The sequence below is a fragment of the Cololabis saira genome, chromosome 12 (genome assembly GCF_033807715.1).
Source record: "Cololabis saira isolate AMF1-May2022 chromosome 12, fColSai1.1, whole genome shotgun sequence".
Lineage (NCBI taxonomy): Eukaryota > Metazoa > Chordata > Actinopteri > Beloniformes > Belonidae > Cololabis > Cololabis saira.
In genome coordinates this window covers 5,470,419-5,494,539 of record NC_084598.1, presented here as the reverse complement: position 1 = coordinate 5,494,539, position 24,121 = coordinate 5,470,419, and the positions used below count along the sequence as shown (strand labels likewise).

Here is a 24,121-nt window from a genome sequence, read left to right as displayed (position 1 = left end):
GTCAGGCTCTAATGCTCAGAGAAACTGCTAAATCCTAAGACCTGCATCTCAGACTCTACAGACTTCAGTTGGGAGGTTACATTTGAAACGGTCTTGGCGGTACCTTTAGCACTACTCTCTACAGGTATGGCTTATTTAGAAGGATTGCCATTAGAAAGCCCCCATCTCACTAAAAACTCATTGGCACGATGCAAATCGACAAATTTTTATAAAATCCAGTCAGTAATTCAGCAAAACCACTGGTCACGCTGTCAAGCACCTTGGTTTTGAGGGATTTTGGCAAAAACTGTGCCTGTTGTGGTCAAAGAGTCAACCATGACCTACTCTCTATACTTTATTCTTTTGTCAAACATGAGGTCATCTGTCTGACAGCTAAAGCTTGATTTAAACCGGGCCATGCGACACGATAACGACACCGAACACACAGCAGCAAATCCACAACAGAATGACTCGACAAGAATCAAGCTGTTGCAACGTCCCAGTCGATGTCCGGACCACAGCCCATTTAAAACGGCGTGATGAGCTTAGCAGAGATGTGCATACCTAAATGCCCACAAACGTAAAAAGATTCAAACCATTTTGTAAGGAATAGATGCCCAAAATTCACTGAATGTCAAACATGAAATTATTAATTCAACTTATTTCTAATGAAGTTGGTTCCATTAGCTTTTTAATAATGGGCCATATGTTGTTTTTGATATACAGTTTCTGCAGCTTGGCTTAGTTTTTGTTGAGTAAATGTCATGGTGAATAATATGTCAAGTGTTTTTCGTCTGAAGTTGTTTAAATGACCACAAGTCTTGATATGCACAGATCAAAAAAAGCACAATAGGATTTATCTTTTAACCAGTTAGTCAGTTACACTTTCCATCAATCTGCACATATTATTCATTTGAAATGATGAAAACACTAGTGAGTAGCTGTAATGTAAAGCTTTTGCACTGTGAGGTGAAATGCTCCTTGAGTGCTGCCAGAGAAACGGTAGAGTTGCTGTGGAAACTGTGAAGCTGGTCTCAAGACGGTTGCAATATTACTTTTCCCTTTATCAGGCCTCCCTCCCTCCTGCTCCCCATCACCTGTATTCTGGTCCTGACACACCCTCCTCCTCCTCTGGCCCCCCTTCTCAACCTCTCTAGTTTTGTTTTAGAGGACAGCTTTGCGCGGATCCCAGCCGTGTCCCAACAGCAGCCCTGGCGCGTTAGTGCACAGATTAGGGGTCTTGCTTTGTCATTAGCAAGGAGGGCAGGGGCTTCCGTCCAGTTGTCAGGGACTTAAACAGAACTGAGGATTTAACCACGAAGCCCACGAGACCATCCCCTTCCACTGGGGGCCAGAGTCCCCCCCCACCCCCGCCTCTCGGTGACCACGGGTCCGGTTCTGGTCCCTTTCCCCGCCGCCACCGCTGCTTTATTCATCGTCTCTCCCATTCACGTGTGGTGAAGTGCACTTTTGAGGCGGGATGTTCGTCAACCGCTCCTGCACACGTTCTGTCGAGCAGAATAGGGATATTGGTTACCGTGGGAACGCTGTGAGCTCCTCTGTGAAGAACTCTGTGGGCGAGAAATGCAGAATAGAGAGATGAAGTGGAGAGAGGGTAGGAGTGAGAGCAGGAGCAGGGTGAAAGAAGCTGGATTGAATGACGGCTACCGAAGACAGATGAACGCTGCAACAGTTTGTTTGCAGCGGGTTACAGGGTCTCTCTCCCGCTGGAGAGTTGAGGCGTGGTTCCTCAGGCAGGCAGCTTTAGGGCCCAGATCTATTTCAGTCTTTCAAGTTTGCCGTCGGTGATGTGCAGGGATATCATCTTCTTGATTCATTCCCTTTATGCCGCCCACATTACATCTAAATGAAGTCTAATTGTTCTTTTATTTGGGTGAACCGCACTCACACGAAAACCACCCTGTGGTGCGCACGCATGTGCCCTCCAGCGCAGCGTGCGCCCGGTGTGCGTGGCTGAATTGTAACTGTGCCCCTCGTCGCCGGTGCTTTTCTGCCTGGCTCTCAACGCCACACACCCACACAGGCGCTGCACGCTGTTGCCAAGCAGCAAGAGACTCGTGGTGGAGAACCAGCGAGGCTGGTTGTGGAAGAGCTGGTGAACGGGAGGAGGAGGAGGAGGGTGTGGAGGGGTATAAATAACGGACTTAACTTTAGGCTACGACGCAGCATGTGTGGTTATCAAACATCTCTGTTTGTCAGCCGGAGTCAGGTGGGTCGCAGGCTGGAGGTGGGATGACGCAGTGCGCACCCACACTCTTACTTCATAGACAATAGTGGAACAGAACCTGATGGGGTGAACGGATTCTGAGTAGGGCTGGGTATCGATTCAAATGTCAAGAATCGATTCGATTCCGATTCTTAATATTCAGAATCGATTATCATGATTCAATTCGATCCGATATGGATTTGGCTTAGTGTTATTTAAAATGTTTTTTGAGCTGTTGCCTGAATTATATGACTGTAAAATTAAATAATAATTTCACAATAATTATTGTGAAATAACTAAGAAATAAATAACTCAAACAGGCCTTTCAATATCCATTTAAGGGGCAAAAAAGAAGCACCTGGCATTTTTCAGAAGTGTCATGACAAACTGTGTGTCCGACTACTGGGATTATAGTTCACCTGGTGAAAATGATGGAAATTTTTTTTTTTTTAAATCAAAAAAAAAAATCGATCTTTAGACATAAGAATCAATTTTTAGGAATTAATATGAGAATCGATTTAGAATCGGAAAATTGATTTTTTCAACACAGGGCTAATTCTGAGGCTGCAGCCCCTGAAACACCAGGGTGGAGCTGGTGACTCTGGCAGTGGGAGGCTTCAGGAAACGTGCATTGTAGTATCCAAACAGTGCAGTGGGACGTGTCCCTGCAACTGCTGCACGCAAGCCTCGCTCCCGCTCTCCTCGCTGGTCTATACTTAGACACGCACCTACACACCCACACCCCCACGCCGCCGCACAGGTTCAAGGAAACACTGGATCCATCAGCAACCGTCAAGTCCACATCACATGGCCACCTGCAGCTGATTATTTTCACCTTTGCCCTCCCCTGTGTTCAGCCCCGCCCACTAGTTCTCCCTCCTCCCACTCTCCTTTCTGCCTCCAGCTCCTCAAATCACTCCTTTAAATAGGAGCGCACCTCAATCTACCACTTCTTTCCTTTTCTATCTTCTCTTTGTTTTGGCAAATAACATCTTACCTACGACACTTTGACTCATGTGTCCACCTTGTCTGTTCGTTGCCTCATTTTTGTGTGTGGGGATGCTAATGACAGAATAAAGGATTCATGCAAACTAAGAGTAAAGTGTGGGTAGTATGTGTGTTTTATGTTTTTGTGCAGAGGAGAAGTGGCATCGTGCGTTAGCCTTTTTTTTTTGTGGCACTCAGAGACTGAGACCTAACTGCTCATGAATCAGAAATCAGATTGTAGATGAGCGTGTCAACAGTTGCCTCGCCGGGGATACTCCAACAGGAGGCATTAGTTGCTGCTGCTAAAATACAAATCTTGGCCGTGTAACTCCACACAGTGTGCACAAGCCTGGCTCCGGCTTACATAATAGCTCTCTCCGCCTCTCTCCCCACATCTCCGTCCAGAGCTAAACAGGCCAGCGGGTTCATTTCCCTGCGTTGCAGAGACCTAATAAAGGAAAATCAACAAGACACGGGGCGCATTCTGTCAGGATATATGGCAGTATGGCATCTGTGCCTATAAAAATGCCGGAAGCTTGTCTTAACAAGGTGTTGAATTATATCTGGCTCCTAAATTAGATTGAACAAGACGGCTGTAGTCCATGTTCAGCTGTTAAAACAGCACCTAATTTAATTGTTGTGTAATAGGACCCTTTTTTTAATCTTCATTAAGGGAAGAAAGAGTCCACCTACACGATTATATCTCTAAACCCTCTCATTTCAGTGGTATTGCTCTCTTTAGGGTGTTAGCAACACTCCTGCTCAGCGTGCCAGACTTTCAGGAGGATTCGAGAATGCGGCCGATGGAAATCAAATCAACACTTTTCTCATTGTCCACCAGGGCTGTGTTGTTGTCAGCTGAATTCATGAAAAAGCAGCCAACCAATAGTCTTTCTTAATTTCCCACAGCGCCTCTGTGTAACTACAGCTAGAGGCTCACAGCTGAAGTCTCACTGAATGAAAAATCCCCCTTAAACCTTATGGGAAGTGAGTTGTTGGAGGAAGACGAGTCTATAAAACCTCTGGCAAAGATGATGAGATCACCACTCGAGGAGAATATTCATTCAGCTTTGTTATTGTGGAGCTCTTAATGAAGAAGTACAACAATGATAGACTTGTCACAAAACTATCTAATTCAAAAGCTGACTTTGTAAAACATGCAAAACATATATGTGTGTATATACAAAAAAAAAATAGAATATTGTGATTTTCTGTAATGCAATTACAAAAACAAAAATATCATACATTCTGGATTCATTACAAATCAACTGAAATATTGCAAGCCTTTTATTATTTTAATATTGCTGATCATGGCTTACAGCTTAAGAAAACTCAAATATCCTATCTCAAAAAATTTGAATATTCTGGAAATCTTAATCTTAAACTGTAAGCCATAATCAGCTATATTAAAATAATAAAAGGCTTGCAATATTTCAGTTGATTTGTAATGAATCCAAAATCCAAAAATCCAAAATCCTAATTTTCTGAGACAGTCCTGTATGTATAACTGTTCTCTTTTGTTTGTTTTTAGCATTTTGCCTGTTCAGATATAAATTTGCATTCTTTAAACCAAAACCTGAGGCCTCATGAAAACTAGTCCTCACTACAGGGCTGCTACATCTGGCTGCTTGACAGGAAATAATGCATCCAAACTGTGGCTTATTTATGTGGCAAAACATGCAGCTTTTTAGCAATCGGCTTTTGTTTTAGGAATTTTAAGAAAAGTACAATCAAAATGGGAATATTGTAAAAGTGAAACATACCATGTAAACAAAAGAAGGTGTCAAATTATGAGCATCGGGACAGAAAATTAAATGTAATATTGTTTAAAAATAGGAAATGCATGAAAGAAATCAAAATCAAATGTGTTAAAACTGGAGTCAGTGATTTATTTTTGACCAGAAACCAGAATTATATTTACATGAGCAGAAGAAAAAACAAGTTTCCAGTGGATTAAAGCGACACAGTCATCGAGTGTAGATCATTGAATGAAAGTGATGCTCAGTTATGAGTTCACAAATCTGCACATGGCATGGAGGTGACGCTGGAATTTTAGTTTAGTTTAGTTTAGAAAAATGAACTGAAATCCAGGGAAATAAGTGAAAACCTGCAAAGCTCCACAGTCACTGATGAAATGGGACCAGAGATGAGGAAGCCGTTCATTTCACATATTTTTTACAGGTGCAGTTTGACAATTTGGACTTTAATTTTAATGTTTGCTCTGTGGATTTGCCACAGAGCAACTTTTCCTCTGGAGAGAAACAGCAAACAGATCTCAGAAGAAAGATGTCCATGACATTGCACCATCCTTCAAAGCTGATCTGCCAACTTCTACGTGAGAAAACTTGATTAAGAATAAGAATATTCTTGTTCATTAGCTTAGTCCATGGCTCAAACTAGTCAAGCCATCACACGAGCCAGTGGAGGTGCAAGTACTAGTTGTGATTTAAAAAAACAAAACAAAAAAATACATTCTATTTATTTTGGTTTTATTTCTCACTATTGACTGAATCCATTTCCACCTGTTTTTGATCTGAAAAATCATTACCATCAGTCACAACATTTATGTTTTACCATGATTTGCAAAGATGATTTGCACATTATTATGTGATTTGTTATTCTGCCACAAGATAAACAGCTGAATCAACATCCTCCGAAAAGTAATGATTCATTGTTTTTTTGCCAACAACTTGCAAATGCAAGCAGAAACTGCTGCGTCGGGATACGAGAAGCTTTGTTACAAAGCTGCAATACCAAACGTAGCTTCTTCAAAACAAAGAGCCGTGTCAGCTTGTGGGTTTACAAACTGTGGCAACGAAATGTAAAGACTCAACGTCTTACAGGCCACTTTTTTTTCTTTTTTGGGGGGCAACTGTAACATGCTGAAAAGTTGAAAATCAAGTCAATCCAACGCAAATGTTTTGGGGGAAAAAAGCTGAGAAAATATATTTAAGCTTTAAATATCAGTATAGCCATCAAATTTCCCAGTGAATTATTTGGTTCGGGTATAAAATTAATGAATGTCAGAATATTTCTTTGTCTGAGACCATCGGTAAAAAATGATCAGTCCTGATTAGAGAGTAAGTATGACTTCTTCTTTTGCAAATATCACATAACATAAACAACTTGTAAATTACAGTCAATTTTTTGGGAAGATAAAACTGAGACCTCAAGAAACAAAATGTAAAAGTTAAAAGATTTATTGTTGTAGGAATTCTATAAAGTTCTCTTTAATAACCTATAACAATAATAGTAACACTCTTAAGCAGCTTTCACGCATAGATTGCTTCATTCCGCCTCCACTCTCTAGCTGTGCAGCTTCAGTAGTCCCGTGATATTCCCTCTCTGGTTAGTGCTTTTACAAAGTGTTGTGATGTTTCACGGCCTGGAGACGTCTCTGTTGCCCAGCTTCATGGTCCAGCGTCTGCAACAAGTCCCTAACGTCTGATCACTGGCAGCTTCCTCAGTCGGGGCAGAATAAAGCATCAATCTAAAACAGGGGTCTTCAAGCGGGGGTCCGCGACCCCAAGGGGGGCCGCGGAGGTACTGCAGGGGGTCCTCCCACTTCAAAGAAATAAAAGAAAAAAATATATATTTATATATATTTAATATATTTTTTGGTGAAGAAAAAAAAAGAAGAAAATGAAAAAAACCTTTAATTTATTTTTTGTGAAAAAAAAATGAAAAAAAAAACTTTAATTTCTTTTTTTGGTGAAGAAAAAAAAAGAATGAAGAAAAAAAAAACCTTTAATTTCTTTCAAAAAAGCCTTTAATTTATTTTTTGTGATTGAGAAAACTCCATTATCAGGCGGTAATAATCTACTTTGACAAAAACTATTTAGTCTACAACTCTACATGATTCCCATGACGTGAGTCATGTGACTAATGTCAACGTTAGAGCGGAAAAACGAGCTAGCTAGCTGTTTAAGAAAAGAAAATTCATTGGGAAATTGACTTGGCTATTTCATATTTAACGCTAGTTAGACCTGATGGATAAATTAGTGACAATAACGAAGCCTAAAGCTGGAGATTGTAACGTTACAGCTCGGCCTAACGTTACTCCTTCCACGTCTGACGAGGACAAATAACCTAGGCTAGGCTAATAATAACCCAGTCCAGAATTGGCTAATAAGTTAATCTAAGCAGAATAAAACACATTCAAAAGTTATTAGAAGCCAGGCTTAAAACTTGACACGTTAAAAAAAAGGGAAAAAATAAGAATTCCAAGCGGGGGTCCCTGCTCTGTTTTTCTCTCATCCAAGAGTCCCTGGGCTAAAAAAGGTTGAAGACCCCTGGACTAAAATACACACTCATCTACCGTTTTATCAGGTATGCATGGTATACCTGATAAAGTGGTGAGTGTATACTGTATATGTGTGTATACATACACGCCTGTACCGGTTTCTACCTGAGGCCCACAACAGGGCTTGATTTTGTCCTCTGTGTGAACTCTGTGGCCGTTGTCGTGCCCTAGTTCTGCCTCTCTGCATTGTCGATTCACACGGCACCGTTTTCACCCCCTTCCACCTCTTTTACTACCTCCCAAGACCGTAACACCCGCAAGAACCAAACATTCCAGCATCACGCAGTTCACACAGCACAGTGACGCAGAGAGAAGGTTAGGTTGGTACGGTGTAATTATAGTCCAGTACTTGCTTACATGTTGCTAAGCAACAGCATCACTTGGTTTGGGATTCTGTCCACCTTTTTAAATGTCGTCTAAATATCACCAAACTGATTCATGAGAAGATTTGTGTCCAAAAAGCATGAAGGATTGAAGTAGGTTCAGCAATTTCCAGAAGCCTTTTCACACTGTCACAAAGTTTTCATGGAAGCTGGGAAGATTGACCCATCTGTCGGAGGGGGAACGGCTCCGCGGTCCATAAGAACAGCTGGCCAGGATGGCTTTAGCACAAATGAGTCAAAACGAGATCAGATACAACATTTGATGGGGACGGTTTTCAGCTGGTGAACATTTCTAGCAGCTCGAAGGGTCTCTGTCCGTCGTGGCTGCAACTCAAAATAAACTGCAATTCCTAGGTTGATCATAGAAAGGGATGTTGCCACACACTGTAGAGGTGTGTTTTGTGTTGGGGTTCTGGCAATCTGAGCCAGAGGTAATGTCTATTTCAGTCATCACATCACTAGGGCTGGGGATCGATTCAAATGTCAAGAATCGATTCGATTCCGATTCTTAAGATTCAGAATCGATTATCAACATTTGATTCGATCCGATTGGATTCCGATATTGATTTGGGTTAGTGTTATTAAAACTGTTTTTTGAGCTGTTGCATGAATTATATGACTGTAGTTATGCAAAATATTACTACTAGTATTATATTGAGATTAAACAGCAAGTATTGCAGCTAATGATGCTGTAAGGACCAATCAGCTCCCAGAATGCTGATAGAACTGCTTTCAGAAACATCATGTGGGTCAGAATTACCAAACAGATCCAGGGAGGAAACAGAGACGGATGAAATCGGTTTTATTTTTTCCCACATTCCGTTTTTATTTGTTCCATTTTCGGTCTATTTTGGTTTTTAATTTTTGAGCATTTGGTTTTTAGCATTTTTTGCAAATGTAACCCCAAGACAGTATGTAAAGTAATGAAATATAGACAATTTATGCAATTATAACCTAACACTTTAATGTTTTCATACCTTTAAACATATTTAAAGGCAAAAACATGGCACCAGTTATTCTCGTGTCCAACAAAACATTCCTTTTTTGGGGATAAACAAAAAAATAACCAAAGGTTGTAATGTAATGATGAAAAAAAATAATACATAAATAAATAAAATAAAATAAAAAATCGATCTTTAGACATATGAATCGATTTTTAGGAATTAATATGAGAATCGATTTAGAATTGGGAAATCGATTTTTTCAACACAGGCCTACACATCACATCCACCTGGTTCATAAGTTGGTTTGCTCTCTGGGATACTTCTTGATGGTGAAAAAAACTAGATTGCCACCTTATTATTTTCCAGTTTCCAGGTTTGTCTCATCTTGAACAGCCAGAGAAGTTCGGTTTAAGTGCTCAAGTTCTGGATCTCACCTCCTCGTTCCCTCACTTTGCTCCAATAGCCTCTCTGAGAGTGCTTCCCTGCTAACAGGATGGGGACTGCGTGTCCTTGAGAGCAGCTGGCCCCAGTGAGAAACCACACATTTACATGTTAATCTCAATCACTGTTCACTCTTCAGCTGCAGATGGAACATCTCTGCCCCCTGCAGAGGCCTTTGTGCTTGCATGTGTGCCTCTGCATGCATTACAGAAAGTGGTTTCCCATTTCCACACAGGGTGGTCCACCAGAGGATTCTGCTGCAGACCAGCACCTTTATATAATCTTGCAGGGTGACTCCTGTCTAACAACCCTTGGAACTTTAAAACCAGAATTTCTTTGCTTCTTTCTGAGACTCTTCCAACCACTTGTGCTGCTGCCAGTAGTTACTGTAGCTCCCAGCGAAACCTGTTTTGTTTGTGTGGGCGCGATGATGTTAGTCACCTTGCTGTTGTCAGTGTCTTCACAAGTGATCACACATTTGCATCTCTTTACTCTTTTTAACTGTGTCATTCCTTGTACTGCCATTGCTGCTCTATGATTTGCCATTATAAATGTTGCGGCTCCAGATGCTTTTCTCGTTCTGTCTGGCTCTCTGCTTTGGTGCTGACTGTTTTGTGTTTGTCTCTCTGCTCCATCCATTTCCTCCGTGTGTGTGTTTTTGTCCATCTCTGGTCCTTCCTGTCAGTGTCCGGCCTCCGTCTGTGTCAGGGCAACCCATCTCTGCTCCCACCACTCCTACGGCGGCGAGCAGCGCCGCCTCTGCCGCTCTGTTTCCCACCAGTCTGACCGTTCACAGCTTCGGTAGTCTCCATCAGTACTGCTGCCCCTCCACTGACCAAAGCTTACAGAAGGATGACAGGTAAGGGCCACAATGGGGCCTGATCACATGCAAAAACAAGAAAAAAGAAATCATATTCACTCACAAGGATCCTTATTATCCCCTGCAACCATCCCAAGACCCGTCAACAACCTCCAGATCTCTCCCTCACACAGTGGCCTGTTCATTTGCACCATTACCCTCCTTGTGTTAAATCTTTGCCTGCCTGCTTTGCTCCCTCCATCCCTCTCAGAAGCATGTGCTTCAGTCTCCTTCCACTCCCCGGTGATTAATGGCAGTAGCTCTGCTGTTTTATGAACTTGGGATAACACGCAGCTCCTCAAGCAAGCAAGAGAAAATGGCAATCTCCAATAAGCTTTGGGACTAAGGTTGACTGAGTCACAAGTGAACCCTCTTTTATCTCCTTATTTATTTCTTACAGCTGCTGCTGTCCTGCCACACATCTGTCAGTGACGCTCCAACACTGCCATCTAATGGCGCTAGGCAGCTGTAACGGGCCTTTACCCAGAGCATAGCAAGCATTCTGTTTATTATATATGCAACGTATATGCAGAGGTGTCAAGTAACGAAGTACAAATACTTCGTTACCTTACTTAAGTAGAAATTTTGGTTATCTATACTTCACTGGAGTAATTATTTTACTCTTTTTACTTTTTACGACTTTTTACTTTTACTCCTTACATTTTCACGCAATTATCTGTACTTTTTACTCCTTACATTTTAAAAACAGCCTCGTTACTCTATTTCATTTCGGCCTTTAAATAAAAACTATCCAGTTAAATTGCTCCATCCGGATAGAGTGAATTTGGTTGTGGTTGTTTCAGATGTTCTTGTCCAGTTTTGTTCTTACATCCGTTCCCTCAGATTCCTGCAACTAAACTTGGATGTACATTCCAATAAAGGTTAGGATAAATGATAACATGCCTCTGAAGTTTGACTTTTTGCACCATTACAATACTTATAGGCAACTAGTCATCATATCTCCTGCTCTCTGAAACACATGTTAATGCTCAATAGTACACATGTATGCTTCTTTAATATATTTACATTATACTAAGATGCATTAATTTTCAATGGCTTTTGTCCTTAATGGCTTTTTCCCCCTTACATTACTTTTACTTTTATACTTTAAGTAGTTTTGAAACCAGTACTTATACAGTACGTATACTTTTACTTGAGTAAAAAACTTGAGTTTATACTTCAACTTCTACAGGAGTATTTTTAAACTCTAGTATCTATACTTCTACCTGAGTAATGAATGTGAATACTTTTGACACCTCTGCGTATATGTCATTATTTTACCTTGAGATTCCACCCACTCCATCATTGAATAGATGTTCCACCTGTTGGCTTTCTGCATATGTTTTTCACTCTGTCCTGCTCTTTCTTTTTCTCTGTGATCCGTCCGTCTCCCTGCTGGCCTGTTTCTTCCTGTGTTGTGACTTTCCAAGTGTGGAGGGTGAGGATGACAGAGGCCATCAGTTCTGTTGTTCCGCCTCAGGCTGCAGCAGCCCCTCCTCGCGCTGAGCTGAGGTGCGGCTGAGCGCGTTTACCTGTCAAACCACTATCACTAAACATACCGGCAGGCAATCCAGACCTCACTGTGCTCATTAGAGACGAAGACTTGCTGCATTTTAGCAGGGGAAAATGAAAAAAATGCATGCAACTTGCAGTTTGTTTGTGCTGTCATTGGTTTATTTGTGTATTACATGGTTGATGTGCTAATTTCCACCTTAGGGAATCTTGATGTTATGTTCTCTCTGTATTCTTTGCTGTTTATTTCTTTTCTTGCAGCCATAAACAGATGTCAGAACATATCACATTTGTCTGCTCGTTGCTGTTGCATTTATGCTTATTTTGGACACACTAGTTGAGTCATTTCACTTTGGATGTGCCCATGTATTCGTTTGTTATCTGTGCAAATTGCACATGACTTTGTTCCTCAGCGATTATGCATTGAAGCCAGCCTATATGATGTCATCAAATCAAGTATTTGCAGCTTAACTAAGCATCTTAATGTGGTTGTTCCATCTGAGAAAATATTTTCTTGTCAATCATCTTTATTTATCACCTTGAAGTCAAGTCATGTTGATTTGAAACACTGAAAAAATAAAGAAGATGCTTTCATTTTTCTACAAAACGTGGCGTGGTGCTAGAACACATTTGTTACGTCACACGTCTCGAACACAAAGACATAATGCCCATCTGGACACGAAGAAGAAATAGAAAGGCTATTTTCAGTTATATGCTAGTTCTGTTGTTGTTCACACATATTCCTTGATTGTTAGTAGCAGGGTACGAGTTTTGACGTGATTTATAACTCAGAACACTTTTTGTGAAGTTCAGTGAAAATGTCTTGGCTGCTCATCATGTGAGAACACGGTAGGATAAAATTAAAATGTCCCATCTTCATGCAAAGTCCTGGCACGGTAAACTTGAAGTACAGATTGGGCGTTCTGCCCCCAAAACCAGAATAAAAATGGCTCCAGTCACTCATCAGTGTGGGGAGGGTTCAATTCAACTCAATTCAATTGTATTTATAGTATCTATTATAATACAAGTTGTCTCTAGGCGCTTTCCAGAGAAACACATGACCCCGGAGCGGTTATTAAATTAACAATGGCAGGTAAAAAAACTCCCATAGCGTGAGAAAAACCTTAAGTCAAGCTGTGACAAGAAAAAAACTCCCCTTTAAGAGCAAAGAAAGGGTGCAACAGAGATATCCAACAGATACGTCTATATGGACAGATGGACGTAAACACTGGGCTGGTCAGAGGGGGGGACTGCAGGTCAGCATGCAGCTCTGGAACATACAGAAGAGAAAAGGAGGAGGCAGGCCAGCACAATAAACTACAAGAACAATGGAGCGCAATTATGCTGATGAGATACTTTTTAATTAACAACTGTGGATTGAGCTGAAGGAGGAAAAGAGAAGGAGAGGGGAGAAAAAGGGTGGTAGGGCTGAGATGAGCCAGGTCTAGTCTGGTCTGTAGCTGCAGCTATGACTACTGGCCCTAAACACGCTACAGTTTACACTCACTAAAGACTTTACTAAACACCAACTATAGAGGGTCTGCATTGACGTCACTCGCACTGAGTGGCAAAACATCAGCAAAAATGGCTGAAACTAGTGGAGAAGACGGGATAACAGCCGATTATCGGCTTAAATTAAAGGCAGTTGGACTTGACAGTGACCCGTACAGTTACCCCAAGAACCAGTGGTCCATGGACATTAATATTTGGTACAGTTACCAAGAACCAGTGGTCCATGGACATTAATATTTGGTACAGTTACCCCAAGAACCAGTAGTCCATGGACATTAATATTTGGTACAGTTACCAAGAACCAGTGGTCCATGGACATTCATATTTGGTACAGTTACCAAGAACCAGTGGTCCATGGACATTAATATTTGGTACAGTTACCAAGGACCAGTGGTCCATGGACATTAATATTTGGTACAGTTACCCCAAGAACCAGTGGTCCATGGACATTAATATTTGGTACAGTTACCCCAAGAACCAGTGGTCCATGGACATTAATATTTGGCCACGAATCCAGTTTCCTGATATTTATAAGTACTTAATTTCTACCCCGGGGAAATACACGAAGCAAAGCTTGAAGGCTTACAAAAGCCTTGACGCTTGGTCCGACTTCAAGGCAGGATTTGTTGTAGAAATTAAAGTAATGACACCAAACTTTATGATTTGACCGTTTAACGTTAGATACCCAAAAATCCAACATTACCTGATACAAAATGGGAACCGCAAATCCACATTTTGGTGCTTGGAATCCAGTTGTTTCTGTGAATTGCAGCGATCCATTTGTCTCTCTGTCGCTTATTTTTCAATTCAATTAAATTTCAATTAAATGTTATTTATGTAGCGTCTAATACAACAAAAGTTGTCTCTAGACGCTTTCCAGAGACCCAGAACATGAACCCCCGAGCAATTATTACATAAACAATGGCATGTAAAAAATCTCCTAGTGGGAGAAAAACCTTAAGGCAAACAGTGGCAAGAAAAACTCCCCTTTAGGAGGGAAGAAACCTTGAGGAGGACCAGGCTCATAAGGGGGGACCCTCCTGCCGAGGGCCAGACTGGGGGTCGGGGACGTCAGCAGCACAGCAGGCAGGTGGAAGCAGCAACAGGATGACCAGGGTTGGGGACCGCAGGCAGGTGGAAGCAGCAACGGGATGACCAGAGGGGGTGGGGACCGCAGGCCAGCACGCAGCTCCCGAAACTCTGGCCCAATCAGCAAGTCCCAGGTTGGGGTGCAGGGTCGGGGAAAGGTTGAAAAGGGGCAGGGCCAGGGAGAGGAGTCTTGAGGGACGAACCTTCTCCCCCGCCCAAAAGGGGCCGTTACCCTGCCCCCCTCACTCCCACACTGCAGGATCCGGTGTTTTGCATTCAGAGATGCTCTTCGCCCCCGGCAGGGGATGCTGCAACATGTACATGTTTCGGCAGTCTGTAAAACCATAACTCGGATTTCTTGCTAAATCTATGAGTACAGTCGATCGCACACAGCTCTTTCCCATTTTAGATGTTTTCCAGTTGCTCGAACTGAAAGTTTACGCTGCCACTCAGTCTTTCTGCCACTCAGTCTTTCTGCCGTGGGCGTAACCCGCTGTGAAGTCGCATCTGTGACGTCATACGCATTCCCTCTATAGGCTTTTCTAAACATTTTAGAAACGTTTGGTTTTAAAGGTGGAGGTGGTGTCAGCCTCCTTCACCCAGATTGGAAGTTGGTTCCATAGTAACGGTGGCTGATAGCAGAACGCCCGTTCTCCACATCTGTGTTTGGGTATTTTAAGGCCTGCGCTCATACTCATACATGATTCTGCTGTGGAAATGAGTGCTTTTTTTGTTTTGTTTTTAAAAGAAAGACCCTTTGTGAATCCCCTTGGGGACATCTGGGATGCTACTTTTTAACTATCTCTAGTTACAGTAGGAGCAGCGGGCTGCCGTTTCCCAGTACCCGGGGGGAAGTTGAGGGATTAAGTGCTCGCTCAGGGGCCCACCAACCACTCCCCAAGATGGAGCCTATTTTCTCAAGAAAAACACTAGAGGGATGGGCTCTTCATGTTTTGTTAATGTTTAGAACATGATGGTTGGACGTGTTGTGGTTTTGAGCTTGCTTCTCTTTCTCAGGACTCTTACAGTAACGTCCAGTTACTTTAGTCTAGCTACCGTTAAATTGTAAATCTAATCACATGCACGGCGCAAAAAAAAACTTTGAACACATTGCATGTAAAGGAAGTGAAAAGGAAGGAAATTTACATTAAGAGAGATCAAACATTTCAATAAACCCTCTTCAGAGACGTGTGTTCACTAATCAAATATAATACATTTATGCTGCATCAAAAAGAACAAAATATCCCAAAATATAGATTAATTTTTGCTGAATAGGTTATTGGAAAAGGTTCATTTTCATTGTTTTCATGCATTTGTATGTGTTTTTGTGCTGTTTTAAGGATCAGACCTTCAACCTGTTCATCAAAGTGTCTTCCACCTTTTCTACACAGTGTGTGACATTGCACCGTATTACATATCATTATTGGTATTTTCACGGATTTTACTCAAACACAACCCTCTTCTCTGATATATTTTATTTCATGGGTAATTTCTCATTATTTCTGGGACAATGTTGTACTGTACACCTCAGCAGCCTCAACCCATCTGTCTTCCACTTGAACTTGTCTCTTTGTGCTGTAGACATCGGTGTTCACCACTAATGTGTCCTACATGGAAGCACCAATATCTCCCCGCCCCCCCTTTATCAATAAAATAATAGCATATTATTCAGCGCGTCTGTCGTCTCTTGTTACCCGTGTCATTGTGCCATGTTTTTGTTACGTTTAACATTACGCAATATAAATAAAATGAGTGTGCATTTGCAGAGGTGGGTAGTAACAAGTTACATTTACTCCGTTACATTCACTTGAGTAAGTTTTGGGAAATGTTGTACTTTTAGGAGTAGTTTTGAATCACTATACCCTTTACTTTTACTTGAGTAGATTTGTGAAGAAGAAACTGTTCCTCTTACTCCGCTACATTAGGCTACGTTGAGCTGTTACTTTTCTTTTATCCCTTTTATCCACGTATGCGTCAATCTCATGACATCACTGAGTGATTCTTTGGGAAAAATGTTTGTTTTTGCATGTTTTGTCACATTTACACAGACTCAAACACACACAGAGTTTCTATGAGTTCATGGGCTTGTTCTAGTTATTTTTTTATTCTGTTAAAGTACTTGAATTTACTTTAAGATTATTTTAATTTAGGCTATTTTAAATTTTTTATTAATTTTAATTTATTTTATTATTTTATTGATTTAATTTGCCTGAAGATTATTATTTTGTACTTTTGTCTGTTTGAATGGTTGTGTTAAAAAAATAAATCAGACGTTATTCAACAGTTACTCAGTACTTGAGTAGTTTTTTCACCAAGTACTTTTTTACTTTTACTCAAGTAATTATTTGGATGGCTAATTTTTACTTCTACTTGAGTCATATTATTCAGAAGTAACAGTACTTTTACTTGAGTACAATATTTGGCTACTCTACCCACCTCTGTGCATTTGTCAGAGGTCTGAGGGGAGGGTGGAGGGTGGAGGGTGGAGGGTGGAGGGGACGCTGGGCGGGACGGCTGAACTTCACAGCTGTCACGACTGTCAAGAATGCAGCCTGTACAGCTTTGCAGGGTGAACAAGTGCCAGTGTGTGTGTGTGTGTGTGTGTGTGTGTGTGTGTGTGTGTGTGTGTGTGTGTGTGTGTGTGTGTGTGTGTGTGTGTGTGTGTGTGTGTGTGTGTGTGTGTGTGTGTGTGTGTGAGTGTGTGTGAGAAAGTGAGCGCGAAGGCGTGTTTGTTGTTACTGCTTCCACTTAGCGTGAAACATTTAGCAGCAGTGTTGGATTTCTCTCCTGTATTTCACTTGTAAACATGTTAGAAAAAGAGCATCCAGGATTTTGAAGCATCCAAAGATGATATAACTGATTACACGGGTGTGTTTGAATGCTGGCGTGCACTATGTGCACAGAGCAGAAACCTTATCATCACAGACTAATGGCAAAAGACAAAAAACTGGTGTTGAAAGTGTTTTTTTTTAAGTTGGTGACATGTTTTTAAATGGAAATATATGTAAACGACCAGAAATAAGTGAACGAGTAGTAAATGAACTCATGACAACGTTCATATGACAGATTACCTGAAAGTCTCTGAGTTACTTTTGAAGAAATGCAACAAAAAAACGTATGCAGCATATAAACATTCTTCTGTAAAATCCCCCAACCGTAGACATCAATTCAGTCCTACTCTCTCAGCCACGTGCCTTATGCAAGACAGAACTCATTGTTTTTGGTCATGTTGTAAACTGCAAGTGTATTGGTCTAATGTGCTATCTGAAATAGGAAAGATATTGGGTTTAAAATTAGAGATGGACCCGTATATCTCGTATTGGGCCTCCCAACACAACACTTAACATCAAAACATAACAGGGGAGGCTGTATTGTATTCTTACTTATGCAGCGAGGAAGAATATTTTATTACAGTGGATCAATGAAAAAGTACCAACTGTTAAAGGCTGGCAAAGAGTGGTGTTTGATCTGGTGTCATTAGAGAACCTTACATGGATATTACATTCAAAAACAGACCAATTATATAAAGTTTGGGAGCCCTACTTGAACTATGTAGAGCCTGATGTCTCTAATATTATGTTGCAGGGATTTTCTTGACGGGTCATACTGTACATTTTTACTGTAAACCAGGGTATTATTTATATGGATCTGAGCTGGTGTTTTGTTTGCCTGTTTTGATTGTTATTTCTGTGGATCATATGATGTATCCATTCTTTACTTGTAAAAGTGAAAAATATTGTTTAAAAAAAAAAAAAACATTCTTCTGTAAAAATAAATAACTCCTGCTGCAGCTAAATTAGTTAACAATATAAAATAGCACCCTTCCCAGCCATAAAAGGTTTCTGCAGATGTCAAATATGGGCAAACCATTCAACTGTATAGTGCGGGAAAAACATATTTTCCGCACTATAAGGCGCACCGCATTATAAGGCGCACCTTCAATGAATGACGAATTTTAAACGTGTTTCCCTATATAAGGCGCACCGCATTATAAGGCGCTACAGTAGAGGCTGGGGTTACGTTCTGCATCCATTACACCAAGGGTCGGCAACCCGCGGCTCCGGAGCCGCATGCGGCTCTTTCATCCTTATACTGCGGCTCAGAGTGGCTTGGGAAAATAAATAATTGAAGTGTATTTTATTTGTGTTAGTTCTTTAACATTTTAGTTCTAAATTGGAAGATTATTGTGATCTTGACATATTAGAATAAATATGTTTTATTGTTTTTCGTCGCTCAAAATATACGTCATACTCGCGAAGCCGGTATACCCGCCAAAACGCCATCCATTCGTCGCGACTTTCAACCCCAGCAAGGCCAAGTATGGATAAATGTAAGAAAAGAAAAATATCTGAAGAAAATGGAACATTCAATGATGCCTGCGCAGATTCATTTGCATTTAGCTCTGATGAGAGTGGACTACCAGTAGGCCTAATTTGTGGAGAAAAACTGTCTAACAATAAACGGTCAAATGTCGGAAGACATTTCAACAATGAATGACGTATTTTAAAACGTTTTTAAGGCGCACCGGATTATAGGGCGCATGGTCACCTTTTGAAAAAATTGAAGGCTTTTAGGTGCGCCTTATATTGCGGAAAATACGGTATTTTATTCCAGTAAAAATTATACATTCAATGAAGGCCTTCTTTCAGGCAACCTGCAGTTCCCTCCTCTGGTGTCCGGAGACTGTTGAAGTGAAGGACGATGTTAGGAGAGCAGAGTTGGCGAGTGTTGGCGGCAGAGGAATGGTCATATTTGACCCATGAATGATGTGATTGTTTCCATTCAGCCTGGCTTTCTGGGGGGGGAAATCACACTTGTACGCACTGTTTTGGTGGCAGTCTCACTGCACCGTGTTTCTGATCTGTTTAAACACTGAAATTAAACAAAAATATAAATGCATACAGAGTAATTAGCTGTGAAAAATTCAAAAACAAAGATTAGAGATGATGGGAGGCAGCTACACTGAGTCCTTGCTTTGGCAAAAGTGAGTCAGCAAGCAGATTGATGCAACTATTGGCATCTTTGTGGCAGGGAGCCGAGAGGTTAATCCATCAGCGTTCGTGTCCTGCTGCGGGTTCAGTAACACCGTCTCATCTGCTGCTGCGCTTCCCCAGCACTCATACCCAACCGCACACGATGTCAGCACATCAATATTAGATGATGAAGGGACAGGAGGCAGAGGAGTTGACGGTGCTCTTTACACCACACGCCCCCATTCACTTTTACATTTCTGCCTACTTCTTTTTATTCTTTCAATTCTAACAGTGATCATTTTCTGGTTTATTAGGATCCAGCCATCTGCTTTAGCTCCAATTAAATGCTTGGAGGTAGTGAAACAATTGGCTGATTTACAGGACCGAGCCTCAAGAGAGACTCTCGCTCTGGCACCGCAACTGAAATACAGCCTTTCTTACATAAATGATGAGACTCAGATACCAGCTGTGATATAGTTCATATTTCATACAGCAACTTTCCCCTCGCATACCACCCTCCCCTTGTCCTTGATTGCGTGCTGTTGAGCGATCCCCATGAAAGTCCCGTCTAACCCTTTTCTGCATCCATCAGGTCTCTGAACAGTGACCGGGCCTCAAACGTCCAATACAAACTGGCACCATTTTTTTTAAAAGTTTCTGCAGTTTCTACTGTAGCAAATTTGATTCAGATGAGCATTTTGAGAGGTTAGGTTTGTTGACATCATTGTTTTCTTGCTGATGGTTTATTTTGTTATTTACAGCTTTGACCTGGCATATTAAAAACATTTAAACGTCAATTATTGCTGAAGTTTTACCGATTTCACTTTTTCCCAGCGATAGGGTCCATGTAATTTGGGGGGGGGGGGTCAAGTTTACTTTGAAATCTAACAAATAAGATAAGATAAGATAAGATAAGATAAGATAAAATAATCCTTTATTGCTCCCTCAATGGGGAAACTCCCGTGTTAGCAGCAGTACACTTAACATATACACACACACACACACACACACACACACACACACACACACACACACACACACACACACACACACACACACGCATGCGGGGAAGTGAGTAAAAAGGTAAAAAAGTAAAAAGATATATATGATTACAAAATATGGACAGTATATACACAATGTACACAATGCAGTGGAGATAAAAAGATAAAAAATATAAGATAAATAAAAATAGTGCAAAGGAAGAAAAAACAGTGCAAAAAAAAGCAGGTAAAATGAGTGTGAGGTAGACAGATATTGCATGGATATTGCACATATGATTATTGCACATATGGTTATTGCACATGTATAAATAGGACTACTACAAAAAAAACAACATGAAATTGACAGAGTTGACAAAAAGCAGCAGTAAATAGAACCATTAGCCCAATAGCAATGTTCACCTTATTTCTTGAGTACTTTAATAGCTTATAACATAGTTTTTTGAAGTCCCAAAATAAAGTCTCACACAGGAATTCATCAGACTTGGAAAACTTGTGGTTATTTTACATAACTATTTAAAAAAAACTACTTTTTTTGGCACTTATAATGACTTCCTATAAATCATTCTTGTAACACTTTGGATATGTCAGAATAGACGTACCCAAGCATGCCGTAACCTAATTTAGTGACGCTGATCTTACATGGAAAGGTTCCTCAATCTTTGTGAGAGTTGGAACCATAGTTAAAATGCATTTGTCTGACTAGACTGGTGGACTTGTTTTCCTGACCCAATCCATGAAAAAAAAGGAGCTGAGCAGCATAAAATCAGTCACTATCCTTTAACGTAGTGAGAACCCAAACAGTTGTTTCAGATGTAAAGTTGCAAAAACCAGAAAGACGGAGAAATCCCAAAGATCAGACAAAGATGGAGCTAGGCTGGATTGAAACTGAGTGCTGGAAAGTTGTAAAGTGTCTGATAAAAGCCGGTCTAGCAGAGTAGTAGTACAGAGTCACACATATAGTGTAGTGCAGGTGTGACTGGCTGAGTGGAACCAGGTGACTGGAGGTTAGACGAAGCAGGTGATGCTGCTATTATGTACGGGCAGGCGCTTGGAAGAAGTGAATGAGTGACATAAATCCAAGAAGAAGAAAAATAACCAGATGGAATTAATACCACCAAAACCTAAAATAAGAGCGTGTGACCACAAGATGTCACTAAATCTTAAATTCTGCTTCTTTGTAGCCAAACCTAGCATTTGAGGGAAGAAATGAACCCTGCAGTTATATAACCCAAGTGAGTGTGCATTACTCCTTTTAAGGTTTAAGGCTTTCGGCTTTCTTCTTCAGCTTTGGGGCTGTACTAGCTTTAGCTTTGGAGGAGCAGGGCATTGGGACCTTGTACCTGATCATGCCTTTAACTTTCATTTCCAAAAAACCTAACACGCAGGTTTTTTATGCTGTGGTAGGAACCTGAAGTACCCAGAAAAACCTGTCCAGACAAATATAGAGAACATGCAAACTCCACAAGAAATCCCCCACTTGAGAATTGAATCAGGAAACTTCCTGCTTGAGGAAACAACACCAACCACCATGCAGCCCCCAGACCTGGTACTGATGTTCCCACTGAGAGGTGAAGAGTAAGATCTGGGATATTTCTCTATGTGGTCTGTAGTAATTTTGCCATAAAATTAATTTATTGATTTCTTGGTAGTTTTTGTAACACAATGTTTTTAGGATTTAAAGCTACAGAACAATCCAGAGATGAGTGATGATGAAAAAATGTTTGAAACCAGGCTTGTGAAGCTCGCTGAATTTGTGCAACACTTCATATTTAGTTTGAGTCTCAGTCTAATGCCATCTGTTCTCATGATGTGCAGGAAATTACAGTAACGCAACAGTTTCCTGCCGCAGCCTCCTGGCTCCCTGCAGAAGCACTTTAGTGACGCGTTTCCATGACTTTAAAAGGAGCGGCTGCAAAAAGCAGTGCTGGGGCCAGACCAAACTTTTCATAGTAAATGCGAGACAACTATCATTTTTCATTCATTTTAATGACTTATAAAGTTTGGGCATTACAGTATTTGCCATTCTTTAAACGGCACTCGTAGGAAAAGCAAGTATTTTATTAGGCTGTCACTCACAGCGTGTGGAGCATCTTCAAACACCCACCTTAATGATGATAACAGTCAATACACTGTCATGGCAACTAAGCTTTTCATCTTAACAACTGCCTCCCCTCCCACATAGGTCCCACGGCAACCGTCACCAAGCAACCCCCTCCCTCTTCTGAGTTTCTCTATTTAAGGAGGAGAGGAGGAGGAATGATAAATGATGCAGCACTAAATACACTTATCGAGAGGAGATGGAGTTGAGCGAAAACACTTGTTGGTTCTGACTGATTTTCTCAAGAAAGCACAGCCCGTCACCAGTGTGATGCACTCCTAGTTTAAATAGATAGATATATATATATATATATATATATATATATATATATATATATATATATATATATATATATATATATATATATATATATATATATACTGTATATATATATATATATATATATATATATATATATATATATATATATATATGAGTCTGCTTGTAATAAGCTGTGTGTTCTCTCTGATAGACATCAGTGTTGTGTATTTCTATTCCTGGGCTTTTGAAATATTCTTGTGTTATGCAACATAACAGCACTGTTGTTAGACTCAACAATAATTAGTTGAGTCATCTGTTGGTTTGAAGGCACAGGATGTCCTGCCAAAGGACCCTGCATTGTTCACTGGTTTCTCCCCATCCCACTGAAAAAGGCTCAAGTCTTGATATGAGAAGTGATCACGATGTTTGTATTTCTACAGTATCTCTTACAGACGCAGAATTTCAACAAACTGAAACCCTTCCTTGTTCTCTGACGAACCATTTCCTTTTTATCTTTCCTTTCTTTTTCTTTCCTTTTCTTTTCAACAAGTTGAATTCAAACACAGGAAGTATCTACAATCCGGGGGAACAGGGACTGCTCAGGCAGGGGAGGAGGTGGACGGATGATCACAGCATTAATTATTCATCTTTTCAGCTCTTTTTTTGACTGAATTGATACAGAAACTAACGTGTACTAAAAGTTTGAAAGCAAACACCCCCACAGTTAGCCTTTTCCTTCCCCAGGCTGATTCTGAGCTCCCACACTTGCAGCGGTTGCTGGCGGAGCTTGTCTGCTGCTCAGGGCACTGACAGAGGGGGCAGGGCCAACACAAGGAGGAAATGTAGGCAGGAGCACGTGATCCCAGTCGTTCTCCCAAATACACACTGACTCACTGACCGACTGACTCGGGTGGATTTTGCTCAATCTGGGACCTTGGAGGATTTCTGGATCACCAAGATTCCTGATAAGTTTATTGATTATTCTCATGCTGCCTTGAAAATAGGATACACTCTGATACAAATATGAACTGCTTGCAATTCTATCTTGTGATGAACTGAGACAGAACATGGGAGGAGAATAGTTTGCTTGTATTTTGTCCTATTTCCCAGAAGGCTGGTAGTGAGAGTTTTACACCTGCCGCTAATATGAGGACCCGGTCTTTCCTGTCAGTGAGCTGTTGTTGATATCTGTCAGAGCAGGACTACGTTTTTTACTGTTGCTGACTTTACAAAACTGCTGATCTGGTTTATCTGACAAAAATGGGACAACAATGACGAAACACGAGTTGCTTTGGCAAAATATTAACTAAGCTCTGGACTCTGCGAAAGAAGGACATAGTTGAAGGAAACCTGTATGTCTGACAGATTAGCAGTTTACTATACAGACGAGGAATGTTGTCCCGTCTCAGGGCTGCCACCACTCTGAACTGTAGGAATCTGCCACTGAAATCAGTTCACTATGAGCTCCAGTAAGAGATGGTTAGTTTCACGCCGGTCTCAACTTTACAAGTAAGTCCATCTTTAGGTTGTTCTAAAATATTCTGTTTAGCCG

General features: G+C 40.9%; 1 protein-coding gene across 5 annotated transcripts in view; it reads left to right on the top strand.

The window, feature by feature from the left end:
* The window catches only part of iqsec2b (IQ motif and Sec7 domain ArfGEF 2b), a 48,307-nt gene that overhangs the window by 11,580 nt on the left and 12,606 nt on the right, over positions 1-24,121 (top strand). Inside the window, exon 1 of one of the 5 annotated variants that reach the window (XM_061735238.1) lies at positions 23,448-24,078. The exons of the other annotated variants lie outside the window; for them this stretch is intronic. Coding sequence (XP_061591222.1) covers positions 24,029-24,078 — 50 coding nt within the window. The 5' untranslated portion in view covers positions 23,448-24,028. Of the gene's footprint in view, positions 1-23,447; positions 24,079-24,121 lie in introns of those variants that run through there. 5 annotated transcript variants of the gene reach the window in all.